The following is a 23,781-nucleotide window of genomic DNA, read 5'->3' as shown; positions in this document are numbered from 1 at the left end:
TTATTCACAAAATGCCGGAGTAACTCAGCAGGTCAGGCAGCATCTCGGGAGAGAAGGAATGGGTGGCGTTCGTCTGAAGAAGGGTCTCGACCCGAAACGCCACCCATTCCTTCTCTCCCGAGATGCTGCCTGACCTGCCAATGTTTAGAAAGCTGCTTATTCATAAATTAATGAGGGAAGTAAGAATAGAGAAAAAAACAAAGGGATATATGAAAGCTGTGTAAGCCTGTTGACAGAAGCTAAAGCCAAAAGGAAAATGCTGGAAATACCCAGAAAGCAGACAGCATGGAGAGTAACTCAAATATTACATATGGATATCTTTACAGCAGAACTGGCCAATTTTGAGAGAAACAGAGAATGCCAGTTATCTGAAACTGTTTAGTTTGATATCAAGTAATGAATGCTGCATGTTGCCTTAGAAGAAGATGATGTGCCATTCTTCAAGCATGTTGAACTAGTATAGGAGTCCATGGACAGATAGAACAGAGTGGGATGGGGAGAATTAATCTGACCTTTCAGCAGAGGTAAGGAAAAATTGTATTTAAAATGCAGACAAGCAGAAGGATGGGGAGAACAACGCGGATGTCTGTGATAGGGTGGATACCTAGGTTGCCCAGGTGACATAATGCTTTCAGAGCTGTTTATTTAATGAATGAATTAAGCTAGTGAAAGGAAGAAAAACAAAAAAAACTGACCATTTCTATTTTGAGGTCATTTTTTACATTCAGTTTTTCCGATAGTCTTAAGAAACGAAAAATTAATTCAGGAGAATAATCATGAAGATATTACAATAACATTTAATTTTGAATTGATTTGTTCAATCATTGTAAAACATCTTTTTTATTTGAAAAGCACAGTGGAGCACTACTAGAGGTACTTACTGCCTTGTAACTCCAGCAAACCAGGATCGATCCTGATCCTCATTGTTCTCAGTGTACAGTGTTCTCCTTGTGCCCATATGGGTGTCTTCCCATGTCCCTATAAACCCGTGTGGGTTGGTAGGTTAATTGACTATTGTAAATTGTGCCTCATGTGTTGGTGAGTGCTAGAATCTGGGGGATGTTGGTGGGAAAATGCAGCAGATTAAAATGGTTAAAGTAGGATGTTTGTAAAATGGATGCATGGTGTTCAGTATGGACTCGATGGGCTGAAAGGCCTATTTTAGTGTTGTATCTCTTTATAATTCGGTGACCCTAAGAGTTCAGTGACTAAGTTTGATGATTGAAAGCAAGGGGACAACGGTGGGTGAAACCTCTAGGTATATACCTATCTACAGTTTGAAACTTTATCTGCTAATTATTAATTGGCTATGCCACTGATGTGTGGAGATGGACAGGTGCCATATTTCTCCAAAGAAAAGGTGCAGGATCTCAAAGACAGATTATGAATGGTAAAGTTTGGAATTTCAACAGAGGTTGAAAAAGCTCAGCCACGGATTCAAGTGTAATATTTCCTGATGTACATGACTGTGGTAAGTCAACATTTTCTTAATATGACTTAAGGGAAGCTAGTGGAAATAAATGCAGCCAAGCTTCAAATGCCTATGTTTTTTGAAAGCCAGCACCAATTGCTTTGGAATAAAATATATATTTGCATGTCTGACGTTGTGAGGACTGTTATGGTTGGACTCCAAATTCTATTTTGAAGCTTCTGGGTTTCAACATCTGGAGCACAGCAAGAAAATGATGAAAATTGTTGCACTCAAGAGTAAGTGAACAGGAGAAAGAGGTGGAGCAGTGGGCAAGTGAATGGAAAATTAGTGAAATGGAAACCTGGGCCAGAACAGAAGCTTCAAAATCAAGATTCCAGCTTCGAAATTGGGCACAAGAAAACCTCTTTTGATCTAACACAACTATGTTTATTTATGGGCACCACACCCTGAAAAACCACCACAATATTTTGCAGTCAAACACGAGTCAACCAATGGCTAACGAGTGACATGTTTTCTTCAGCAAAACCTTCAAGGAATATAATTGCATCATGTTTCTTTAAGCTTCCTGCACTCCCGTCCGGCACGGCTCAAAAAGCAACACTCCCTTCTCTTATTCTGAAGGTGACTCTACACGACAGGTTTCATAAACTTGAGTAAATAATATGAACTGGCACATCGTGCAACACCTCAGTATTGCAGTAGTCACACGTTCTGTGCAATTATTGGATAAGACTTTAAGCCAAGGGATTCTTCTGTCCTTTCAGTTGAACAAAAAAAATCCCAAGGTGATATTTAGAACAGCAGGGGAGTTCTCCTTAGTTTCCTGACCAATATTTATACATTAACCAGAATCATTAAAAACAGATGGCCTGGTCATTATTATATTGGAGGAACAGCAACATAGTGGTTCAGACACTGGACTTGTAACCAGAGATCTGGACAAATGATCTGTATATACAAGTTCAAGTCTCCACTGGGGAACTGATTATCATTCAAGTTGCAGATAGTGAAGATGGTTGTGAAAGATTGCAGCAGGATCTGGATTGATTGGCCAGGTGGGCGGAGGAATGGTTGTTGGAATTTAATACAGAGAAGTGTGAGGTGTTGCATTTTGGGACATCTAACAAGGGCAGCACCTACACAGTGAATGGTAGGCCTCTGGGGAGTGTTGTAGAGCAGAGGTATCTAGGAGTGCAGGTGCATGGTTCCTTGAAGGCCGTCGCAGGTAGATAAGGTGGTCAAAAAGGCTTTTAGCACATTGGCCTTCATCAGTCAGAAGTTGGGAGGTCATGTTGCAGTTGTATAAGACGTTGGTGAGACCGCATTTAGAATATTGTATTCAGTTCTGGGCTCCATGTTATAGGAAAGATATTGTCAAGCTTGAAAGGATTCAGAGAAGATTTACGAGGACGTTGCCTGGACTAAAGGGTGTCAGCTACAGGGAGAGGTTGAGTAGGCTGGGTCTCTATTCCTTGTAGCGCAGGAGGATGAGGGGTGATCTTATAGAGGTGTATAAAATCATGAGAGGAATAGATTGGATAGATGCACAGTCTCTTGCCCAGAGTAGGAGAATCGAGGACCAGAGGACATATGTTCAAGGTGAAGGGAAAAAGATTTAATAGGAATTTGAGGGGTAACGTTTTCACACAACGGGGGATGGGTGTATGGAACAAGCTGCCATGTGAGGTGGTTGAGACTGGGATTATCCCAACATTCAAGAAACAGTTGGATAGGTACATGGATAGGACAGGTTCGGAGAAATATGGACCAAGCGCAGGCAGGTGGGCCTAGTGTAGCTGGGACATGTTGGCCGGTGTGCGAAAGTTGGGCTGAAGGGCCTGTTTCCACACTGTCTCACTCTATGACTATGACACCTAATGAAAATAGTTTTTACTTTGTAGGAGACTAAAATTGCATACATTCTCAGTTCTCATAGCCCTGCTAGGAATTCAATTCTGTATCTTCCATTGGGACCGCGCTGGCTCCAAAAACATGTTCTAGTGTAAAACTCAGTTGATGTCAATAATAATGCATTGCCCAGTTTATGAATCCAGCTTCAACTTCAGCCAACGGTCTGAAGAATGGTAGTTCTTGTTTACTCATAAGGGAAACAGTAATAGGTGGTGGCTCAATGAGTAGACAAGAACTGTTACTTTTACAAGGCCAGCACTCAGCACATGTTCCTTTTAAGGCTACTTCAGAATACTCTGTAGTTTTACGGTTTATACTGCACACAGTTCACACTCGAAGGCGTAGTCTTCCCAGGCTTTACAATAACGTTTCTGCACACAAAACTGACTTCCACTGGTGACCTGTTCATGCCATATCTTGCTGAATAACATGGAAGTCAAACACAGAGGTCATGGGTAACTGCAGGAATCTTGTGGAAGGGTTCTTGAGGCTATCTGTGACAACTATGAAAGGTTGAAAAAGCCCTTTTCCAGCCAGAATTACAGGGACATGTGCTCAAATATTTCCCTGAGGTGCAAAGTCTATTTAGTTTATATTTCATCACAAATAATCTTCATTGAGATCTGTGACCTGCAAAGATCTCAAATACAGTTTGCACATGTGCCTGGCCTGTTCTCACTGTCCAGGTCAAGGTCACCTTCTCTCTCTGCTTCCCAGCTTCAGTATCATTCTAGGGCACTCTCAGAAACATCTCACAGTTGCTCACAGCAGTGTTAGTATGGTCATCCAAGTTCCATACTCAAGCATTTGTTGATTTTTCCTATAGCCCACAACAACAGGCACCAGGATTTGTAGTCCAAAGTACTGGTTATCATCAACCACACACATCCTCCTGTCTGGAATGCCCAGCTAACACCCCAGAGGGCCACCAATCTCCCCCACTAGGGAGGACATCCTCCATTCACCTTTCCAGGACCCCCTCTGAGAGCCTGCGAACACTTTCCCTCTGATCTCTCATCCTTGCAGCACCCATTAGTGAGTCGGCACTCTCCAGTAGTTGACAGGGCTGCTTACATTCTGCGTGTTGGGTTTCAAGTGCCTGGCACCAGAGGCTGCAGCTGTGTGGCTGGCTGCCAGCAGCCAGGCACCACTGCAACAGATGATTTGAATAACACGTGTTGAAGCTAAAAACCATTTGTTGCACGAGGTTTTTTGACAGTGTTATTTTGTAACTCTCACAAAGGAAGTTCCCTATTTTCATGGCATTTAAAATAAAAACTAAACATTCACCAGGATCTTACTGCGACTGGAGGGCTTCAGTTATAAGGAGAGGACAGGCTTTTTATGCTGGAGTGTAAGAGGCTGAAGGGTGATCTTATAGAGCTATACAAAATAAGGTGAATGGTCCTTGTCTTTATTCCAAGAGTAGAGAAGTCCAGTACAGGGCATAAGTTTAAGATGAGAGGGGAACATTTTAAATGAGACCCGAGGGGTGATTTCGTCATACAGAGGGTAATCCATATATGGAACGGGCTGCTAGAGGAGGTGGTGGAGGCTGGTACAATTATGACATTTAAAAGATACTTTGATAGGTACATGTGTAGGAAAGGTTTAGTGGGATCTTTGCAGTCAAATGGAACTCGCTCAGTTACAAAACCTGTTGGCATATATGAGTTGGGCTGAACTGCCTGATTCCATGGTGCATAAGGGAAAAGAACTTCAGTGCACCAATAACACCATGCTGCCTTTGCACATGTAAACAGGAATTTGTAGGCCTATATGTTTAGGTATGGCTCGCCCACTATCGATTATCTAAACGTTCAGTTTTCAATGCTGAGTCTAGACAGGAATGTTATGGACTGGTCAAAGCAGAAGTGGTAAGAAAACAGAAGAGACGGTGCATGTTTCCAATCTTTCAACAGCACTCAGGACCAGAACCTAATCCAAATTTTCTTCTTCTCAATTCCAGGGATGATAACGCATTAAATAAAATCTCCCACCACCTGGAATCAGTTAGCTCAACACAAGTAAACATTTTAAAAGTAGGATATTTATTGGAAGTAAACACAGATTCAAACAAATGTGAAGATCAGATGTGATTGGCAATTTCTCGTAACATGTTAAATTTACATAATTTTCATCAATTCTCTAAAGAAATCAAGGAGAAACTGACTCAAAGTGCTGGAGTAACCTAAACCCTGAAGGCCCCCAACCCAAAACATCACCTCTGCATATTCTCCAGAGATGCTGCCTGAACTGCTGAGTTACTCCAGCACTTTGTGTCTTTTTATGTAAACCAGCATTTGAAGTTTATTGTTTCTACAGGAGAAACCGATTTGGTTTACAAAGCTCCAGGTGCCAGCTCCCACAACTGAAAGTTAAGCAAAGTGTGAAGCATGCACATCCAGAGAATATGTTTAATACGTATATATCAATTACCTTTCAGGTACAGGAGGCCGCTGCTTGTTGATCTTGGCGTACAGTTCATCCAGGTTCTCTGGTTCTGGACTCAGATTTCGAGGTGGGTTCATTAGGTGCAGCAGTGGGGAAGGGGGCTTGAATCCACCGTGGGGTGATGGTGGCTCGCGGAAGTGATTCACTCGGGCATAGTTCGGATCCATGTCATCGTCTTCAATGTCAGGTACCGAGAGACCAGTGGAAGGAAGTTGATCATACCGTTCTCGTGCCTGCTTCTCTCTGAGCTCTTGATGCTTGGCTTCAATCCTGGAAATATAGATGAGCATGTTATCATAAGCTATGTCTGATAACCATACTCATAGAACAGTATAGCACAAGAACAGGCTCACAATGTCTATGCAGAACATGTTGACAAAACCATCACTTCTGTCTGCACATAATCCATATCCCTCCATTCCATTAATATCAGTATGCTATCCAAAAGTCTTTAAAATGCAAAAACATCACCAGATGTTTTCTAACCTGGGAAAAAGATTCTGACTGTCTATCCTATCTATGCCACTCATATGTGTAGCAAGGAATTGCAGATGCTGGTTTAAACCAAAGATAGACACAAAGTGCTGGAGTAGCTCAGCGGGACAGGCAGCTTCTCTGGAGAGAAGGAAAGGGTAATGTTTCGGGTCAAGACCCTTCTTCAGACTAAAGTCAGGGCAAAGGGAAATGAGAGAGAAAAGGACATCCTGGGGTGTATGAAGGTAGATAAATATCCTGAGGATGCTGTGGGAAGTTAGAGAAGAAATTGAGATAAATGAATCATCGTTAGGCACAGATGACTGGTGACCGGAGGGTGGCTTATGTTGTGCTTCTATTTAAGAAGGGTTGCAAGAAAAAGCCTGAGAACTAAACCAGTGAGCCTAACATCTTTGGTAGGTAAATTACTGGAGAGGATTCTGCAGGATAAGATATACATGTATTTGGATAGACAGGGGCTGATTAGGGATAGTCAGCATTGTTTTGTAAATGGCAGATCATGTCTTACGAACTTGATTGACATTTTTAAGGTAGTAGTGAGAAAGGTTGATGAGGGCAAGGCCATAGACCTTGTCTATATAAACTTCAGCAAGGCATTTGATAATGTTCCACATGGTAGGCTGCTCCAGAAGCTTAGACCGTATTAGCTCCACGGAGAGCTAGCTAACTGGATACAGAATTGGCTTAACGTTAGGAAGCAGAGGGTGGTGGTGGAAGTGTGTTTGTCAGACTGGAGGCCCGTGAAAAGTGGTGTGTTGCAAGAATCTACGCTGGGTCCTTTGCTGTTTATGATAATCTTTGATATCTAAGATTTGGATTAAATTGTACAAGGCACGATTAGTAAGTTTGCAGATGATACCAAAGTAGGTGGTATTGTAGACAGTGAAGTTTATTAGCAGGCGTTTGATCAGCTAGGCAAGTAGACTGGGAATTGCAATGCAGTTCAATGCAGATCAGTGCACGGTGTTGCATTTTGGGAAGTCAAACCAGGGCAGAATCGTTACAGTGAATGGCAGAGCCCAGACGATTGTTGTAGAGCCGAGGAATCTAGGAGTACAGGTACATATATCCTTGAAAGTGGCATCACAGGTAGATAGAGCAATGAACAAGGCTTTTGGTACATTGATCTTCATCAGTCAGGTTACCGAATATATGTTAGGACGTTATGTTACAGTTGTACAAGAAGTTGGTAAGGCCACATTTGGAGAACAGTGTTCAGATTTGGTCACCCTGCTAGAAGAAGTACGTCATTAAACTAGAAAGAGCGCAGAGAAGATTTACAAGGATGTTGCCACGACTTGATGGGGCTGACTTAAAGGGAGCGGTTGGGAGGCTCGAACTTTATTTCTCGGAGCGCAGAAGGCTGAGGGATGATCTTATAGAGGCGTATAAAATCAGGAGCGGAATAGTTAGGGTGAAGGCACAGGGTACCTTTTACCAAGGGTAGGGAATAAAAAATAAGAGGACATAGGTTTAAGATGAGGGACAAGATTTAATAGAAATCTGAGGGTCTACTTCTTCATTCAGAGGGTAGTGGATAAATGGAATGAGCTGCCAGAGGAGGTTGTTGAGGCAGGTAATATAACAGCATTTAAAAGACACTTGGAATATTACATGGATTGCTCTCATGTTTCCAGTTTCCTTTTGTCAAACTTTATAGCGATAATGAGGTTCCAAGTTAAGATGATAAGGTTTTGTATTATTGCAGTCAGCTCAATTAAGAGTATGCGTTCTTTGATAATGTTCTCTTCGGGACTCTCCCATTAAGCTTGAAAGATTTAAGGCATTAAACACATATACGAGAGTTGAGAACAGTCCCATCAGTTGAGAAATAATTCAGGAATAGGTGAAAGCTGAACGGGGCAAGGGTAATAGTGAACAGAAACAATTGTAAGAGGGTAATGCTGTCAGCCTAGATGAAGCAATTGAGGTAATAAAGGATTGATGTGAGGTAATATACGAATGCTACAATATCTACTAGCTAGTTAGTGAAAAAATATCCTGAAATTATTCTTAACATAAATGCCCATAGTATTCCACTGTGAATTATACAGTAATGGGAAATCCAGATATGACTAACAAGGTTGCTGTGTTTTCACAGATTGGAATACAAGCAATGCTAAAAAAAACAAATTGAATTTTCTTTCGCAATATACTACTCTAGAATTCTCAATGCCTAAGTTTATGAGTGGTTTCATTGAATTCTTGGACACCGTAACTGAAGATTACAAACTCAAGCCCAGCACAATTTACCCTCTGACTCATTTTGTCCATGACTTGAAACTGCAGGGGGTGGATAAACAAAGCAGGCAGTGTCCAATGAATATTTCTGAGATACTCAATGAGGGAAAAGTTAATTTTGAGTAGTTCAAACTGTGGCCTCACAGCTCCAGTGACCCTGAGTGATATCTGTATGGTGTTTGCACCTTTTCTCTCTGTGACGACATGGGTTTTCTGGGTGTTCTGGTTTCCTCGTATATATCATGGATGTGTTGGTCAGTGGACCGACTGCTATAAATGTTCATTTATGTGTGCGAGTGGCAAAATAATCAAAGGGGAGTTGATAAGCATATAAGGGAAAATAAAGTAGCAGGTTTACATTGAAATAAGGAGAGGGAAGGGGTCTGAAGAAGGGTCTTGACCCAAAACGTCACCTATTCCTTCTCTCCAGAGACTCTGCCTGTCCCTCTGAGTTACTCCAGCTTTTTGTGTCTATCTTCGGCCTGAATCTCTGATGGGAGCTGGCAGTGTTGTCGTAAGTAAAAACATCCTTTGCCATCAATGTTTATTCTTTGTTACATTTTATTTATCATTCAGTGAGTATTTTCTGGAAAATATATATTTATTCAGATAATGTATGATTTACAAAACCAAAACATTAAATATTTGGAGTTCATCAAGCTGTAGTTACAATCGTGCCTCCGGTCAGACGGTAGCAGATTCCAGACCCACTCCAATTCCACCTCAAGACAGTGCCGGGTGTCAGCTTTGCACTTGGTTTGGTGTAAGAGATTTCATGTCGCTGTTTCAAAGAAAACCGCATCATTCCTAGTTAATAATTATCGCAGACAGACCACTAGAAATAATTACTTGAACATAGAACAGTACAGCACGGGAACAGGCCCTTCACAATGTCTGTGCCAACCATGATATGACCAACTCATATCTGCCAACACAAAATCCAGATCCCTCCATTCCTTGGTTCCAACCCTATCAATGCCTATATACTAAAACTCTTGTTTGTTTGTTTGTTCCTGAACTACAGCCAACACGGTACACGATAGAGAGACAATTTTAAGCCCACCTTACTCACCATCATCCCATGGTCCTATGGAAGATGTTTCATTGAAATTGATGTTATATTTTAAAAGTTATTCACATTTTAAAGTTTTAAAAATCGCGTATGCGCAGTTGGGGCTCCGTTGATGTGGTACTCACATAAGATGGCCGCCGCATCCGCGTGTGCACAGAACAAACGTGTCCGCGCATGCGCAGTTGGGGCTCGTTGAGCAGGACTCGGCCGCCTGTCTCTTGGGGGCAGGAGAGCCAGGCCTGGTGTGGGGGAAGCAGCCGGAGCCTGGGCCTGGACGTGACCGGGTAACCACGAGCCTGAGGTGGGCCAAGGGGAAAGGCGGCAGCAGCACCGGCAGTGACGTCGGGCGTTGGTGGAGGTGGAGACTGAGGGGGGGAGGGGGAGGGAGGAGGGAGCTGGGGGGGGGGAGAGGGAGGGGGAGAGGGGAGGGGGAGTGGGCGGGATAGGGGAGGGGAAGTGGGGGGGAGGGAGGGGGAGTGGGGGGGATAGGGGAAGGGGAATGGGGGGGTGAGTGGGGGAGCAGAGGTTGCTGCACCAATGCAGGAGTGGTTTGGGCCCAACGGGTCCACTTGGCCTAGTAATTTTATAAACTTCTATCAGGTCTCTCCTGAGCCTTTGGTGTTTCAGAGAAAACAATGCAAGTCAGTCCAACCTCTCCTTATAGTTAAAACCCCCTAATCCGGGCATCATTCTGATAAACTACTCTCTTCCCAAAGCCTCCACATCCTTCCTGTGTTGGGGCACCCAGATTGCATGCAATACTCCAAATGCGGCCTAACCAAAGTTGTATAAACTTGCATCATGACTTCCTGATTCTTATACTCAGTGTCCCAACCACTGAAGAAAAGCATACCATATGCCTTCTTTACTATTCTATCTAGTTGTTTTGCCATTTTCCGGGAGTTATGGACTTGGACCCCAAGATCCTTCTTTACAACAATGCTGTTAACAATCTTGCAATTAATTGTATATTGCCTCCTCACATTCAAACACTCAACACTTCACATTTGCTCGGATTAAACTCGATCTGCCATTTCTCTGCCTATTTCTGCAGCTGATCTGTATTCTGCTGTATGCCTTGACAGCCTTCCTCACAGTCTGCGATCCCAGCAATCTTGGTGTCATCTGCAAATCCATCTATGCTTACAACCAAGTCATTTATATATATAATCTTAAAAAACATAGGACTCAGCGCAGGTTATTGTGGATCCCCACTGATCACATACCTCCAGCCTGAAAATTGTCCTTCCACCTCAACCCTTCTTTTTTCTATCACTAAAACAGTGGTGAATCTATACTGTTAATCCTGTGCATCTTAATTTCCTGGATCAACCTACCATGTGGAATGTTATAAAATGTTTTACTCAAATGCCTCCCCTTGTAGCTAATATCCTCCAATCCAGGCATCATTCCAGTAAAACATATCTGCCCTTTCAAAGACTCCACATCCTTCCTGTTATGAGGTGACTGGAATGGTTTGCAATGCTCCAAATGTGGCCTAACCAAAGTCCTATAAAACTGCATCATGAGTTCCTGTCTCATCCACTCAACACCCCAACCAATGAAGCCAAGCTGACTTAATGCCTTCCTTACTGTTCTATCTACATGTGTTGCCACTTTCAGGGAGTTATGGATGGATCCCAAGATCCCTCTGTACATCAATGCTGTCTTTGGGTTATTTGCACACTGCCTTTTGCTGTGGAAAGTTGTAATATTTCCTGCTTTACAAAATCTCTGCATTTCAGTGGTTAAAGTTAATGGGATGTTCTTGAGGCTTTATTTCCATTCTCTTCTTCCTCCGGCCAGAGATCTGGTTCTCCTCGCTTCAAATGCCCCATCTATATTATCCTTCAACTGTATCATGCTCTTCAAATCCAGCCCAATCTCACTCCAAATGAGGACTTCACAACTTCCATTCACCAACCACAGCAGCTATTAAATCTACCGTGATCTCAGCATGACACTATGAAAGTGCACGAGGGCTTTGGAGAAGGTGCAGAAAAAAAATTACTGGAAAGGTACTGAATTTGAGTGATTACAGTTCAGTCAGTGATGACTTTGCTCCTCAGTCTCCCTCTAAGCCCAACACACATGTTTGATAACAGACCCCAGCCCTCTCAATGCCACTCAGAAATTGACGCCGGTCTGAACCAACACACTGGCGCCATCTATTCTGATCAGGGAACCAGCTGTCAGACATTTGATCCCCTATCTACTTCAGTCAGATCATACAGCTCGACAAAAGAACAAAGTGGCGGGGAGGAGAGGGGGAGGGGGGGGGGGGGGGGGGGGGGGGAGGCGGAAATGTGCCAATTGTTTGACATGAGATTTCCAGAGAGATTAACTTTCTCCCAAAAAATTAGAGGAAAGGAAGTGGGGAGAAAATTCCATAAAGTTCTTTTCAAGAGAAACAGCACAGAAGCATGTCTGTCAGCCCAACTTCACGCCAACGATCAAGCACCCCTTTTTAAAAAATAATCCTACTGTAATTTATTTTATTCTCTTCACATTCTAAAATCTTTCCCCTCCCCATTCTCATCTTCCACTGCTCACCTATATTCCAGGGCCAGTTTATAGCGGCCAATTAACCCGTGATCTCGAAGATAGACGACACAAAAAGCTGGAGTAACTCAGTGGGACAGGCAGCAACTCTGGAGAGAAGGAATGGGTGACGTTTTGGGTCAAGACCCTTCTTCAGACTGGCTGAAGTTTAAACCAGCATCTGCAGTTCCTTCCTGCACAATCCATCATCTTGCACGTCTTTGGGATGTGGGAAGAAAACAGAACACCTGACCAAAGCCAGTCACATGGAGGGTGTGTAAACCCCACATCAATTGAAACTAGACGTCAGGATTGAACCAGGGAGGCTGGAGGTGTGAGGCAGCAGCACAACTCTCTGGCCAAGTGGGAGAGATATTGGAGATTTTGACATCTCCTTCCATAACAGATTCCACCTACACAAAATAAAGAACTCAACTTCAGCTCTGCATGCATCCGCTGCCTCCCCTTCCCTCTTCCATCCATGTCTTCTCACCCTCTACCTCAGATCAACCATCCAGAAATTCTGACCTTAACACATGTATGTTTCAGGCATCCAATCATCTACATCAAATAATTGATTTCCAAATCCAGCAAACTTCCGCAGTGAAAAACATTTGGATTTTCACTGAAAATGGCGGTGTTAGTAGAACCACGACACCGTGAAGCAACTGGCCACAATGATTGAAAACATTCGAAAATATGAACATGAGAATATTTAGCGCAACATGATACATGTATAAATTAGAAGACCGACTTCTGAGTTGCTGTAGTTCATCACCAAACAGACACATTACAAATACAAGACGCGGCACATTCCATTCCCTGGGATGGTCATCTGTTAATAATCACCACTACACAGGGTTGCAGAGCACATTAACTTTTAGTTAGTCATTGTTTGAATTCTTATGCCTGGGATGAGAGAGTTATTTTTATAGTTGCAGCAACAATTTAACATGAAGCACATGTCAACTGTCAGGAAAGGAAATACTGATACAAGTGTGCTAACCAAAGTATCAAAATATTTCCTGCTCCCACATTACAAAATCTTCTGCTTTCTATTTTTTTTCTAAACTTTGGGAAGATAAACTACTGACATTAGTTAAAATAAAAAGTAGGAGGAATGCTTGAGCACAGGGGTATCAATCTTATCTATATCAGTTCGACTGGCACCAGAAGTGGGCCGAATAATTCGACGACTTTCAGATGGAACCAAATTTGAGGATCAAAGGGACTAAAAACATTAAGTTTACACACAGGCGAATGAACAGTAAAAAGTATGGATAATATTTATGAGCACCACAAACTAATTTCATTCCTCTCCAACAAGCTTTCATGTTTCACTCCTATTTCTCATGCTTGAAATGTTTCTGCTGTGGAAGATATTCTGCTGAAGTCTGATGCTTGATTCTGAAGATGATGGGGGCCTGAGAGAGGTAGAGAACACTCAACCACGAATAGTTCTTTCTGAAGATTACTATTCTGATTATGGTTTTCATATTCCCTCATAACATAAAAGGAAGCCATTTGGCCTATTAAGTCTGTGTTGACACTCAGAGTAATCCCATCAATTCTATTTAATCTCTTATTTGCCTGTAACCTATTCTCACACACCCCCTTGATTCTATCATCAGTAACCTACCTGGGGTAATATAAAGAAGCCAGATCTTTGGGATGTGGGAGCAAAAGGTAGCAATGGGGACAACCCCACACAGACACAAGGAAAATGGGCAAACTCCTTGCAGAAAACACTGGAGGTTTGGATCAAACCTGAGTCTCTGGAACTGTGAGGCAGCAACTCTGACTGCATCAAATTTAAATTTTATATAGATGGTATCTCAGGCATCCATGGGCTTTAAAAGATGCTTGAACTTACTTTGTTTATCCAAGACCTGAAGCAACACTGTTTTCCCTGTTGAGTGTAGTTTCTAATTTGGGATGTTCTGAACTGTTACCATTGGGTTTTGTGGAATGCTTTCCCCACTGGAATCCAGATTTGCCCCCAAAAACAACACTTTGCAAACCACGTATCTCACATTTCAAACCAGCTATCTCACATTATTTGTTGATGTCACACTGCTTCTAACATCCATTAACACTAATCATCTAACTTAATTAAAATCACTCAAGGGTCAACACTACTTTCACGGGTTGCTCCTTTCTCCAGAAGATACACTTGTTTAAAAGCCACTATCCCATCAGCATGAGCTGCGCTCTACCATTTTCCTCAAATAACCCATTACCAAGTTGTAAAAGTAATGGAATAGTGGGAGAGTCTAGAACTAGAGGTCATAGCCTCAGGATTAAAGGACGTTCTATTAGGAAGGGAAAGAGGAGAAATTTCTTTAGTCAGAGGGTGGTGAATCTGTGGAATTCTTTGCCACAGAAGGCTGTGGGTGCCAAGTCAGTGGATATTTTTAAGGCAGAGATAGATAGATTCTTGATTAGTACAGGTGTCAGAGGTTATGGGGAGAAGGCAGGAGAATGGGGTTAAGAGGGAGAGATAGATCAGCCATAATTGAATGGCGGAGTAGACTTGATGGGCCGAATGGTCTAATTCTACTCCTATCACTTATGACCTTATGAACCAACCCCCATGCACAATGAGCATTCTAATGAGGTACCACTGAATTTCCATGAGAAGCAGATATACAAGTTGCTTTTATTATTTGCTGGCAAGGGGTGCTGTAGATATTCCAGTACTGTTAGTTATACCTCATGACTGATTAATATAAAAGAGTAGACCCTATATAAAATATGTGACCTATGTGAAGTGTGCAGTTCAAACAAGGCAATGGAGTTCTCAATAAATAATTACCCACCAAACAAGGGATGACCTGGAATTATAATGGGCGATTCAATTCTACTCAGACTCATTGGGAGCTTGAATAACGGTTTGTAAGTGCCACGTGGTTGCCATAGTATAGAGTGAATGGTGGAGTAAGGCATATTAATTCAGGTGGGAACAGATTAACATTAATAGTGGGGCAGAAGTGAATAAAAATGGGGATTTAAAAGTACATAAAAAAAGGGAGAAAATTGATTCCTGTTAATCCCGTTCAAAGTGATTGGCAGCGCCTAATTAGTCACTGCGGCAATGCATTAATTCAAAAAAGCTGATCAATGAAGCCGTGTTCATGAGGTGATTAGAAAATAGTTTCTGTAGCTTGATTAACATGAAAACCGCTTTGTGAGGAGGGTAAATAAACGTTTACGCATGCTTAGACAGTACCTGCAAAACCAGGATAAAAATATTTTTTTCATCTGCACAAAACGAAAAGACAAAGGAAGACAAGGCAATAGAAGCACAGTTGATAGATGCAGCACATTCTTCTTTCTGAATGCTAAGTTTTGTTTACAAATAGAGGGACTAAGCTTAACATTCTTCACTGATACTTGCGCTGGTAATGAGATAAAAATGGTATCATAACTTTCAACTATTCTATAAAGTGAATTGGAAATATTCATAACCAAAATGTATCTAAGCAATGCTCTTTACTTGTACCCAAACCATTCTTCCCCTGTCTTGAAGCACGATGCTGATACAGAGAGCAATGCACGTAAAATGGTACAAGGTTTTCCACTGGCATTAAATATTGAACAACTAAACATGTTTTGCAGATCTAAACTAGAACAAATTACTTTGGGAGCCAATAATAAATGTGGTCAGACGTTTGACAGCAATATTGAAAATAGCTGCTGGTATTTAAATAAAATAATGGGATTCCTAAATACAGACCTTGCAGAATTTATAATGAATTTTGAAATAATAGCACACTTCTCAAAATGACTCGAACATTTCATAGGAAATGCCTGGTGCAGATTTGATGAGGAACTGTACTGCAGTAGAGTGGCTAAAGGAAAATAAATCTTCAACACCCACAGTAAGGAAAATAGAAATGGATTTCAAAAATCCGCTTGAGGTTTCTTTGATCATACTCTGGCACAGTTTCACTACAGCAGTGTTGAACTAGTAAGCTGAACCAAGATGAGCTTCTTTCCTTTCTGCAATTGAGCACACATGTACTTCTCTCTGTTTCTAAATATTAAGAAGTGCTGACTCTTACACTAGAGTCAATGACACATTTGAATAATCTATACACACTGGATTCCATTTTGATCACTTTACTCCCTGCATGCATGTGTGAGAAAGGATTTAATATGTGGGTTGGGATGACCAAGTGTTTACATAGGGCTTTATGTGGTGAAATGTCTGCATCAAGCCATTGCTATCTTTATAAAGTATGCTGCAAGAGGAGAACCAGTCCAATTCCAGCCTGGTTTCAATGTCTGGCCTGGGGCACAAGATTGACTGGTGAATTCAATGCTTGTTCGATAGCCTCCTTGTGTTTTAATGTAAGAGCCAAGTGGCAGGTATCCGAAGTGTAATGGTTGTAACAAATGATACTCTGAATTTTACATGCCATTGCTATTTCCATTAGTGTAACAGAATGACATGAGGCGTAGAATGCCACTGTACTTAGCAGGCAATCTGCAGGCAGGAGTTTCCACATTTTTGTGGCATATCCTCCCCAAAAGCTTTGCTATTAATGTTTAAAAATTCATGTTTTTTTCCACCATACAGTAAAAGACAATGTGGGATTTGAATATTCAGTCGTAACTCTGGTTTGACAGACATAACATATTTTCCCCTCCTATGGTCCACTCTTCTTCAAAGCTGAATCCTGTTGGCATATACCCCCTGGATTTCACAAAACGTGGATGATGCATGCTATCTGCACAGCATTTAACAACAAGGGGGTCAAACTTAAGCTGAATTTATTTTCCAACCATTTATATTTAACTTGCATTCATTTGAGGATGTAACAATAAAATGGATAAGGGAGAGCCATTGGACGTAGTGTACCTGGACTTTCAGAAAGCCTTTGATAAGGTCTCACATAGGAGATTTATGGGCAAAATTAGAGAACATGGTAATGGGGGTAGGGTACTGACATGGATAGAAAATTGGTTGGCAGACAGGAAACAAGGAGTGGGGATTAACGGGTCCCTTTCAGAATGGTTGGCAGTGTCGCAAGGCTCAGTGCTGGGACCGCATCTATTTATAATATACATTAATGATTTAGATGAAGGGATTAAAAGTAACATCAGCAAATTTGCAGATGACACAAAGCTGGGTGGCAGTGTGAACTATGAGGAGGATGCTATAAGGATGCAGGGTGACTTGGACAGGTTAGGTGAGTGGGCAGATGCATGGCAGATGCAGTTTAATGTGGATACATGTGAGGTTATCCACTTTGGTGGCAAGAACAGGAAGGCAGATTATTATCTGAATGGTGTCAAGTTAGGAAAAGGGGAAGTACAACAAGATCTGGGTGTCCTTGTATATCAGTCACTGAAAGCAAGCATGCAGGTACAACAGGCAGTGAAGAAAGCTAATGGCATGCTGCCCTTCATAACAAGAGAAGTTGATTATTGGAGCAAAGACGTCCTTCTGCAGTTGTACAGGGCCCTGGTGAGACCACACCTGGAGTATTGTGTGCAGCTTTGGTTTCCAAATTTGAGGAAGGACATTCTTGCTATTGAGGGAGCGCAGCGTAGGTTCACGAGGTTAATTCCCGGGATGGCGGGACCGTCGTATGTTGAAAGACTGGAGCGACTGGGCTTGTATACACTGGAATTTAGAAGGATGAGAGGGGATCTTATTGAAACAAATAAGATTATTAAAAGATTGGACATGCAAGAGGCAGGAAACATGTTCCCGATGTTGGGGCAGTCCAGAATCAGTGGCCACAGTTTAAGAATAAGGGGTAGGCCATTTAGATCGGACATGAGGAAAAGCTTTCTCACCCAGAGAGTTGTGAATCTGTGGAATTCTCTGCCTCAGAAGGCAGTGGAGGCCAATTCTCTGGATGCTTTCAAGAGCGAGTTAGATACTCTTAAAGATAGCGGAGTCAAGGGATATGGGGAGAAGGCAGGAACGGGGTACAGATTGCGGATGATCAGCCATGATCACGGGTGAATAGCGGTGTGGGCTCGAAGGGCCGAATGGCCTACTCCTGCACCTATTGTCCATTATCTATTTAACCTGGATATTTGAAAGGGACAAAATTAGGTGGGAAGTAATCGATGAGCAATGCACACCAAAAGTAGGGTGAATATGTTATATTCTGAGGAAACTTTGCCTGTTTGGAGAGAGAAACTACAAGCTGGGATTCAGGGAAACAATTCCAGAAGGTCCTGTTGCAGATGTTAAAATCAAGACTTTTTAACAGTATATTTCAGTGCTTTACAATTAAAGAAGTCGTTTGTGAATAATTTCTGTGCCAGAAATGCAGCTGCCTAGGTAAGCGTTGTAAAAACACAAATTAGCCAATGACTATTTCAATAATGTTGATTGGGGATAAATATTAGCTACAACACAGGACAGAACTACTCTGCTCTTCTTTGATGAAATCTACATAATCACTTACGCCTACCTGAGAGGACAAGTGCAGCATGGTTTAACATTGCAGCTATAAATGGCTCCTCCAACAGCACAGCATTCGCTTGGTATCACATTACATGTGGCGGAGATCTAGTACTCACGCATTTGGAATAACCACAACCATCTGATCCAAAGTAAAAATGCGTTATTCCAGCACAGCTATAAAACCAAAGTCAGTGAGAGATGAACACAAGCCCAGATGATAGCCACCAGAGGTTGGATGAAAAGCCAGAGGAACACTTGGACTTAGATAAAGGCAAGGCACTGGACACATTTGTAAAAAATGAATGTTCAATCTGAAGTACAAGGAGGGAAACTGGGACCTGATATGGCACAACATCCAGGCAAGGGAATCTGGATAAGGTTCAGTTTGCGTCATGTGTGGGATGGAAAACAGGTGACGTGTACTAAAGAGACGATAAGTCTTGAAGTAAGGAACAAAAACATGCCATTTGTAGAAGTAAAGCATCCGAAACAAGCTGAAAGTAATGTAATTAAAAAGAAGCCAAGGACGACCCATACGAGGTATTTACCATAAAAGCATGACAAAAAATGCTGTAGTAACTCAGCGGGACCGATTTCATCTCTGGAAAGAAAGAATGGCTGACGTTTTGGGTCGAGCCCCTTCTTCAGACTTCCTGTCCCACTGAGTTACTCCAGCATATTTTGTCTATCTTCGATTTAAACCACCATCTGCAGTTCTTTCCTACCATAAAAGCATGTTTTGAGCAGAATCATAAAGAAGGAGAAAGAACACAGTTACAGAGTTTAGAAAGGGAGTTTTAAAGTTTTGGGATTAAACGACTTCATTGGCTATATGTTTCAGCAATGCTGAAGATGATATAAACAGGAACTGTAGAGGAGAATTTATTTCTTTGATATTTCCTATGCGACTCCACCAATTCCATGTCAGCCTGATATCGAGTGGGGAGTTTCAGTAATCTTATGGTCCCTGATTTGAAACATTGTGCATGATTAATGCACATTGTTACACTCCAGCACTTTCATCATTTATTTGATACTTCAGTGTTGGTGCCACAATAAGTTGTGCAAAAAATGAGTAATGCCACTAAGAATTTGAATTAATTTCTTTTTTTTCCAGTTCTGTTTAAGCTCTGTTTAAAAAATAACATGTTCCCTACAGCTTAAACAAAACTGGAAAAAAATAAAATTAATTCAAATTCTTAGTGGCATTATTCAACCATTTAAGTTTGCTGTTCAAAACCATATTGCAGTTTAAATCTACATGCTGAGAAATTGTAGTGCAGCTAATGAACACCCTCTGAGGTGCTTGCATGGTGTACCAACAACAATTTTAGCTGTGGGTCTATCAGTAGAAACTATTGCCCAAGGCCTTGAACATTACTGATGACCCTGCAGATACTTGTGAAGAAACATGTGCCACCTAAGATAAGCTCAGTGGGAGAGCACCTGTAAGCATACAATCTGATCAGTTCGGGAGTGAGAAAGGGATTCTCCATAAACCATTGCCTGATCAGGAGGATGGGGATCTAGGAGAGGGTCTGGGGAATCTATGGACTGATGGCATGGGGGAGAAGAGCAGTGAATGGTGGTAGAAGGACTTGAGGAATAAGAGATATTACGTGACATGCCTTGGTGGGAAAAACTCAGCACCATGAAGACCCAAGATAGACAAAAAAATGCTGGATTAACTCAGCGGGACAGGGAGTATCTCAGGAGAGAAGGAATGGGTGATGTCACCCATTCCTTCTCTCCAGAGATGTTGCTTGTCCTGTTGAGTTACTCCAGCATTTTATGTCTATGTTTGGTTTGAACCAGCATCTGCAGTTCCTTCCTGCACCATGTCGACCCAGGTGGATATGTAACGTTTCAGGTCAGGACCATTCTTCAGATTGATTGCAGGGGGGAGTGGGAAACAAAACTGGAAAAGAGAAGGGGCCGGACAAATCAAAGCCAGCAACAGATGACCTCAGGCAAGGGGGTTTCCTGAAAGGCAGTTTGTTGGATAAAGAAAGGCTAGAGATAGAGACAGGCATCAGCCTAAAGGGATGTATAGTTGTGAACTGTGAAGTTTGTTGAAAGACTATTAGTGAAAGGCGGTAGGGTGGAGAATGGGGAGGTGGGGGGAGAGGTAGAGCTAAGTGGGGGTGGGGAGGGGGGGGGTAGTGTTAGTGGGAGAAAGGAGAGGGAGAAGAGGTGTTTGTATATATGACCGAAGCAAATGTAGATGTCATCAGACAAACTCTATCCTTGTTGTATCTGGGAGGAGGGGGACCAAGAGCAGAACTATGGGACAAAGAGAAGACACAGGTGAGGGATTCATCTGTGACAGCCTGGGGGAAACCACCTCACTAAAAAATAAGGATGGAAAACATCATCTTGAGAGCGGATGCATCGTAGATGGAGGAATTGAGAATAGGGGATAGCCTATCTGAATCTACGACAAACTTACTACATTTTATACATACTACACCTTCTACATTGCCTACTATATTGTCTGCCACAAACCAACACACTTCCACAGTTATCTGGACTACACTTCTTCCCATCCCGCCGCTTACAAAGACGCTAACCCCCTTTCTTACATGCCCCCACATGCCATCAGTCTGAATACGGGTCCTGACTTAAACCGTAACCTATCCATGGTCTCCAGAAATGCTGCTGGACCCGCTGAGTTACTCCAGCATTTTCTGTCTTTATTTGGTAAATCAGCATTTGCAATCCCTTGTTACTACACCATGAAAACGCAATTACTTCAAGAGTAACCAATGACATTGTGAATTCATTTTCACCAGAATGCTCCAAAAGACACATTTTAAGGGAATCGTGCAATTTAAATGCACATTGCACATTAGAGAAAGCCAGTCAAGTTTCTGAATCAACGTGGAGCGACCTGAAGATGATCCGAATAGCATTTAGTGTTGCAGCAGATGCACCTTTCATTTCATGGCACTGGAGTAAACTGCAACCCTAGATCCTAATTTCCACTTTGGAAGAATTTATTTGCTTTACTTGCCCATTGCACAATACGTCTCTATATCTAAGGCTCGATGCACAAATAGAAGAATTTATCTAATGCACTGGTTTCACTTCTGCCTTACCAGCACATTATATGTGACACAACATTGACCAGCACCTCTCAAATTTGATACCATGTCCATTCCAACATGCCTTATCTCAATAATGCTAGCACAGGATAATTGAACTGAGTGGGGCTAATATTAATTTAGCACAAAATCATTACTACTATGAAGTTTCAGCCATTTTGAGCCTTGACCTATATTGGACTGCAAAGTTATTTTGCTGGATTCCATTTGCATATAACCTGATGTCATTTTCTTGAGCTTACTACATGAGATTGCAATGGGAATAAAATTGAAAACCACAATTTCATTATGAGCTGTAACATTTCTGCATTGTGCAAGTATATTCCTGGGAGTTATGAATTAAAGAAGCCACCTTTAACTGTAATTAATATTAATAATGAAGAGCAATGTACCTCAAGGGACATGTACAGTGAGCATTAAAAACATCTAAGAGCTGTGAATATTAATTACTTATCCAGGTTTTCCCCCATGCTCAACCCAAACATACAAAATGGATCTGAAAGTGACAGTTTAAACCATGTAGGTCCTTCATTTGTCAAATGAGCATCAGTGGAATATAGTCATTAACCTTGAACAATTAGGCCATTGTGAATTAATAAGAACTTCTGATGCAAACCCAGTGCGGGTCACTTGTACCATCACTGATGTTAATTCAACTCCCTTATGCCATTATCATCCCCCCAGCCAGTACCATGTTAAAGATCCCATCTTCATTGATATTAAGCCATTTTACATATACTGTCAGATTCCTTCCAGCCATTCCTGGGTCAATGGTTTCATCTCTAATGATAATAATCCATTACACTTTCACAGCTAGGACTAGACAATTCCTCCTCACTATTAACATAAACACCTCTGCTTTTAAATCTCTTATATTGTAAGGCTCTGTGGTTCCTTTAAAATCAGCATGCCATCATTTTAAAGGAAGATCAGAAGTCATAGTAAGTTAGTGAGCTAGAACACTTTGGACCAAGCCTGCTGGCAGGAATTCATAACACCCCACCTGTGTGTACCTGGCGGCCTAACTCACTCCTCCCATGAGTCTGGCATGAGCCCAACAATGAGTCCAACAATGGCAATTGGGCAACAGGCAACATGGCCCACTTGCTACCCCGGATACCCCATCCCAAGGCACTCATGGAAAGGAACTTTAACTTCTGTCAACGCATTATTTAATATAACAATTTTAAAATATCTCTGACTCTGAGACATATAGGCACTATGAAGTAGGCAACAAAAAGATGAAACATTTCATTAATTAAAGTACTCCCTTGCATTTGTAATTTGTGGGCCTAACATTCCCATTGAGGTTTTGAGGTTTAAACTGGCGATGGATTGAAAATAAGATTCCACTGCATAATCCCATTATTTCTCCATTGTTGGAACTGGATATTTCTTCCACACTTAGTCCCCCAAATTTATCTGTTTGTCTGGACATCTCTCTCTTTGAATTGGTGAACACTGCAGTCCCCCATGAAGCCACTAGCCACAACCAGCAAGATTCTGCTCATCGTTAGTGTGGTTTTTGTAACTGTTCAGATTTCTACAAAGCAGTCCCTTTGAATGAAAACCTCTTTAGTCTGGTACACAGTTCTTAGTTTACAATCCAATATAATACTATCTTTAAATATGAATGGACTACAACTTTGTATTCATTAAAAATGTCTTTTCATGAACAAAATGATGGATGGTAAGAGAACGCCATAGTTTACACTGGCATATTTGCAGCATCCAGATAAAGTCTTTCATGAATTATATCCTTCATTTTAAATGTGTGGACTAATCTGCAAATTAACGATCTATGTACAAATCTGAAGGATGACATGATCTCCTTTCCAGCAAGCAGGAAGCCCAGACACAAATACAGTTCATATCTTCACTTACACACTCTGCTAAATAAACAAATCCACACAGTTACAAAATAACCCCTAACCCACTGAACAAACAGCATCGCTGCAGTCATACTAATACTTATTCTCCCGCAAGCAACAAATCTGTAAATTCAACCTCATTTTACTCAACAGTAACAATAACATACAATATAACCCATGCCCTGTTAAAAAAAATGACATCTTCAGTTTGCAATGCTAACACATGATTA

At 41.7% G+C, this 23,781-nt stretch overlaps 1 protein-coding gene across 3 annotated transcripts in view; it reads right to left on the bottom strand.

Annotated features, from left to right (window-relative positions):
* The window catches only part of LOC144595861 (partitioning defective 3 homolog B-like), a 916,989-nt gene that overhangs the window by 208,960 nt on the left and 684,248 nt on the right, over positions 1-23,781 (bottom strand). For all 3 annotated transcript variants that reach the window (XM_078403665.1, XM_078403667.1, XM_078403666.1), the window contains one exon: positions 5,783-6,067. In XM_078403665.1, the coding sequence (XP_078259791.1) occupies positions 5,783-6,067 (285 nt within the window). The remainder of the gene's footprint in view (positions 1-5,782; positions 6,068-23,781) is intronic.

The sequence above is a fragment of the Rhinoraja longicauda genome, chromosome 8, assembly GCF_053455715.1.
Source record: "Rhinoraja longicauda isolate Sanriku21f chromosome 8, sRhiLon1.1, whole genome shotgun sequence".
In the NCBI taxonomy this organism is placed as follows: domain Eukaryota; kingdom Metazoa; phylum Chordata; class Chondrichthyes; order Rajiformes; family Arhynchobatidae; genus Rhinoraja; species Rhinoraja longicauda.
The sequence above is the reverse complement of the archived record's forward strand: the minus strand, read 5'-3'. Positions and strand labels throughout refer to the sequence as shown.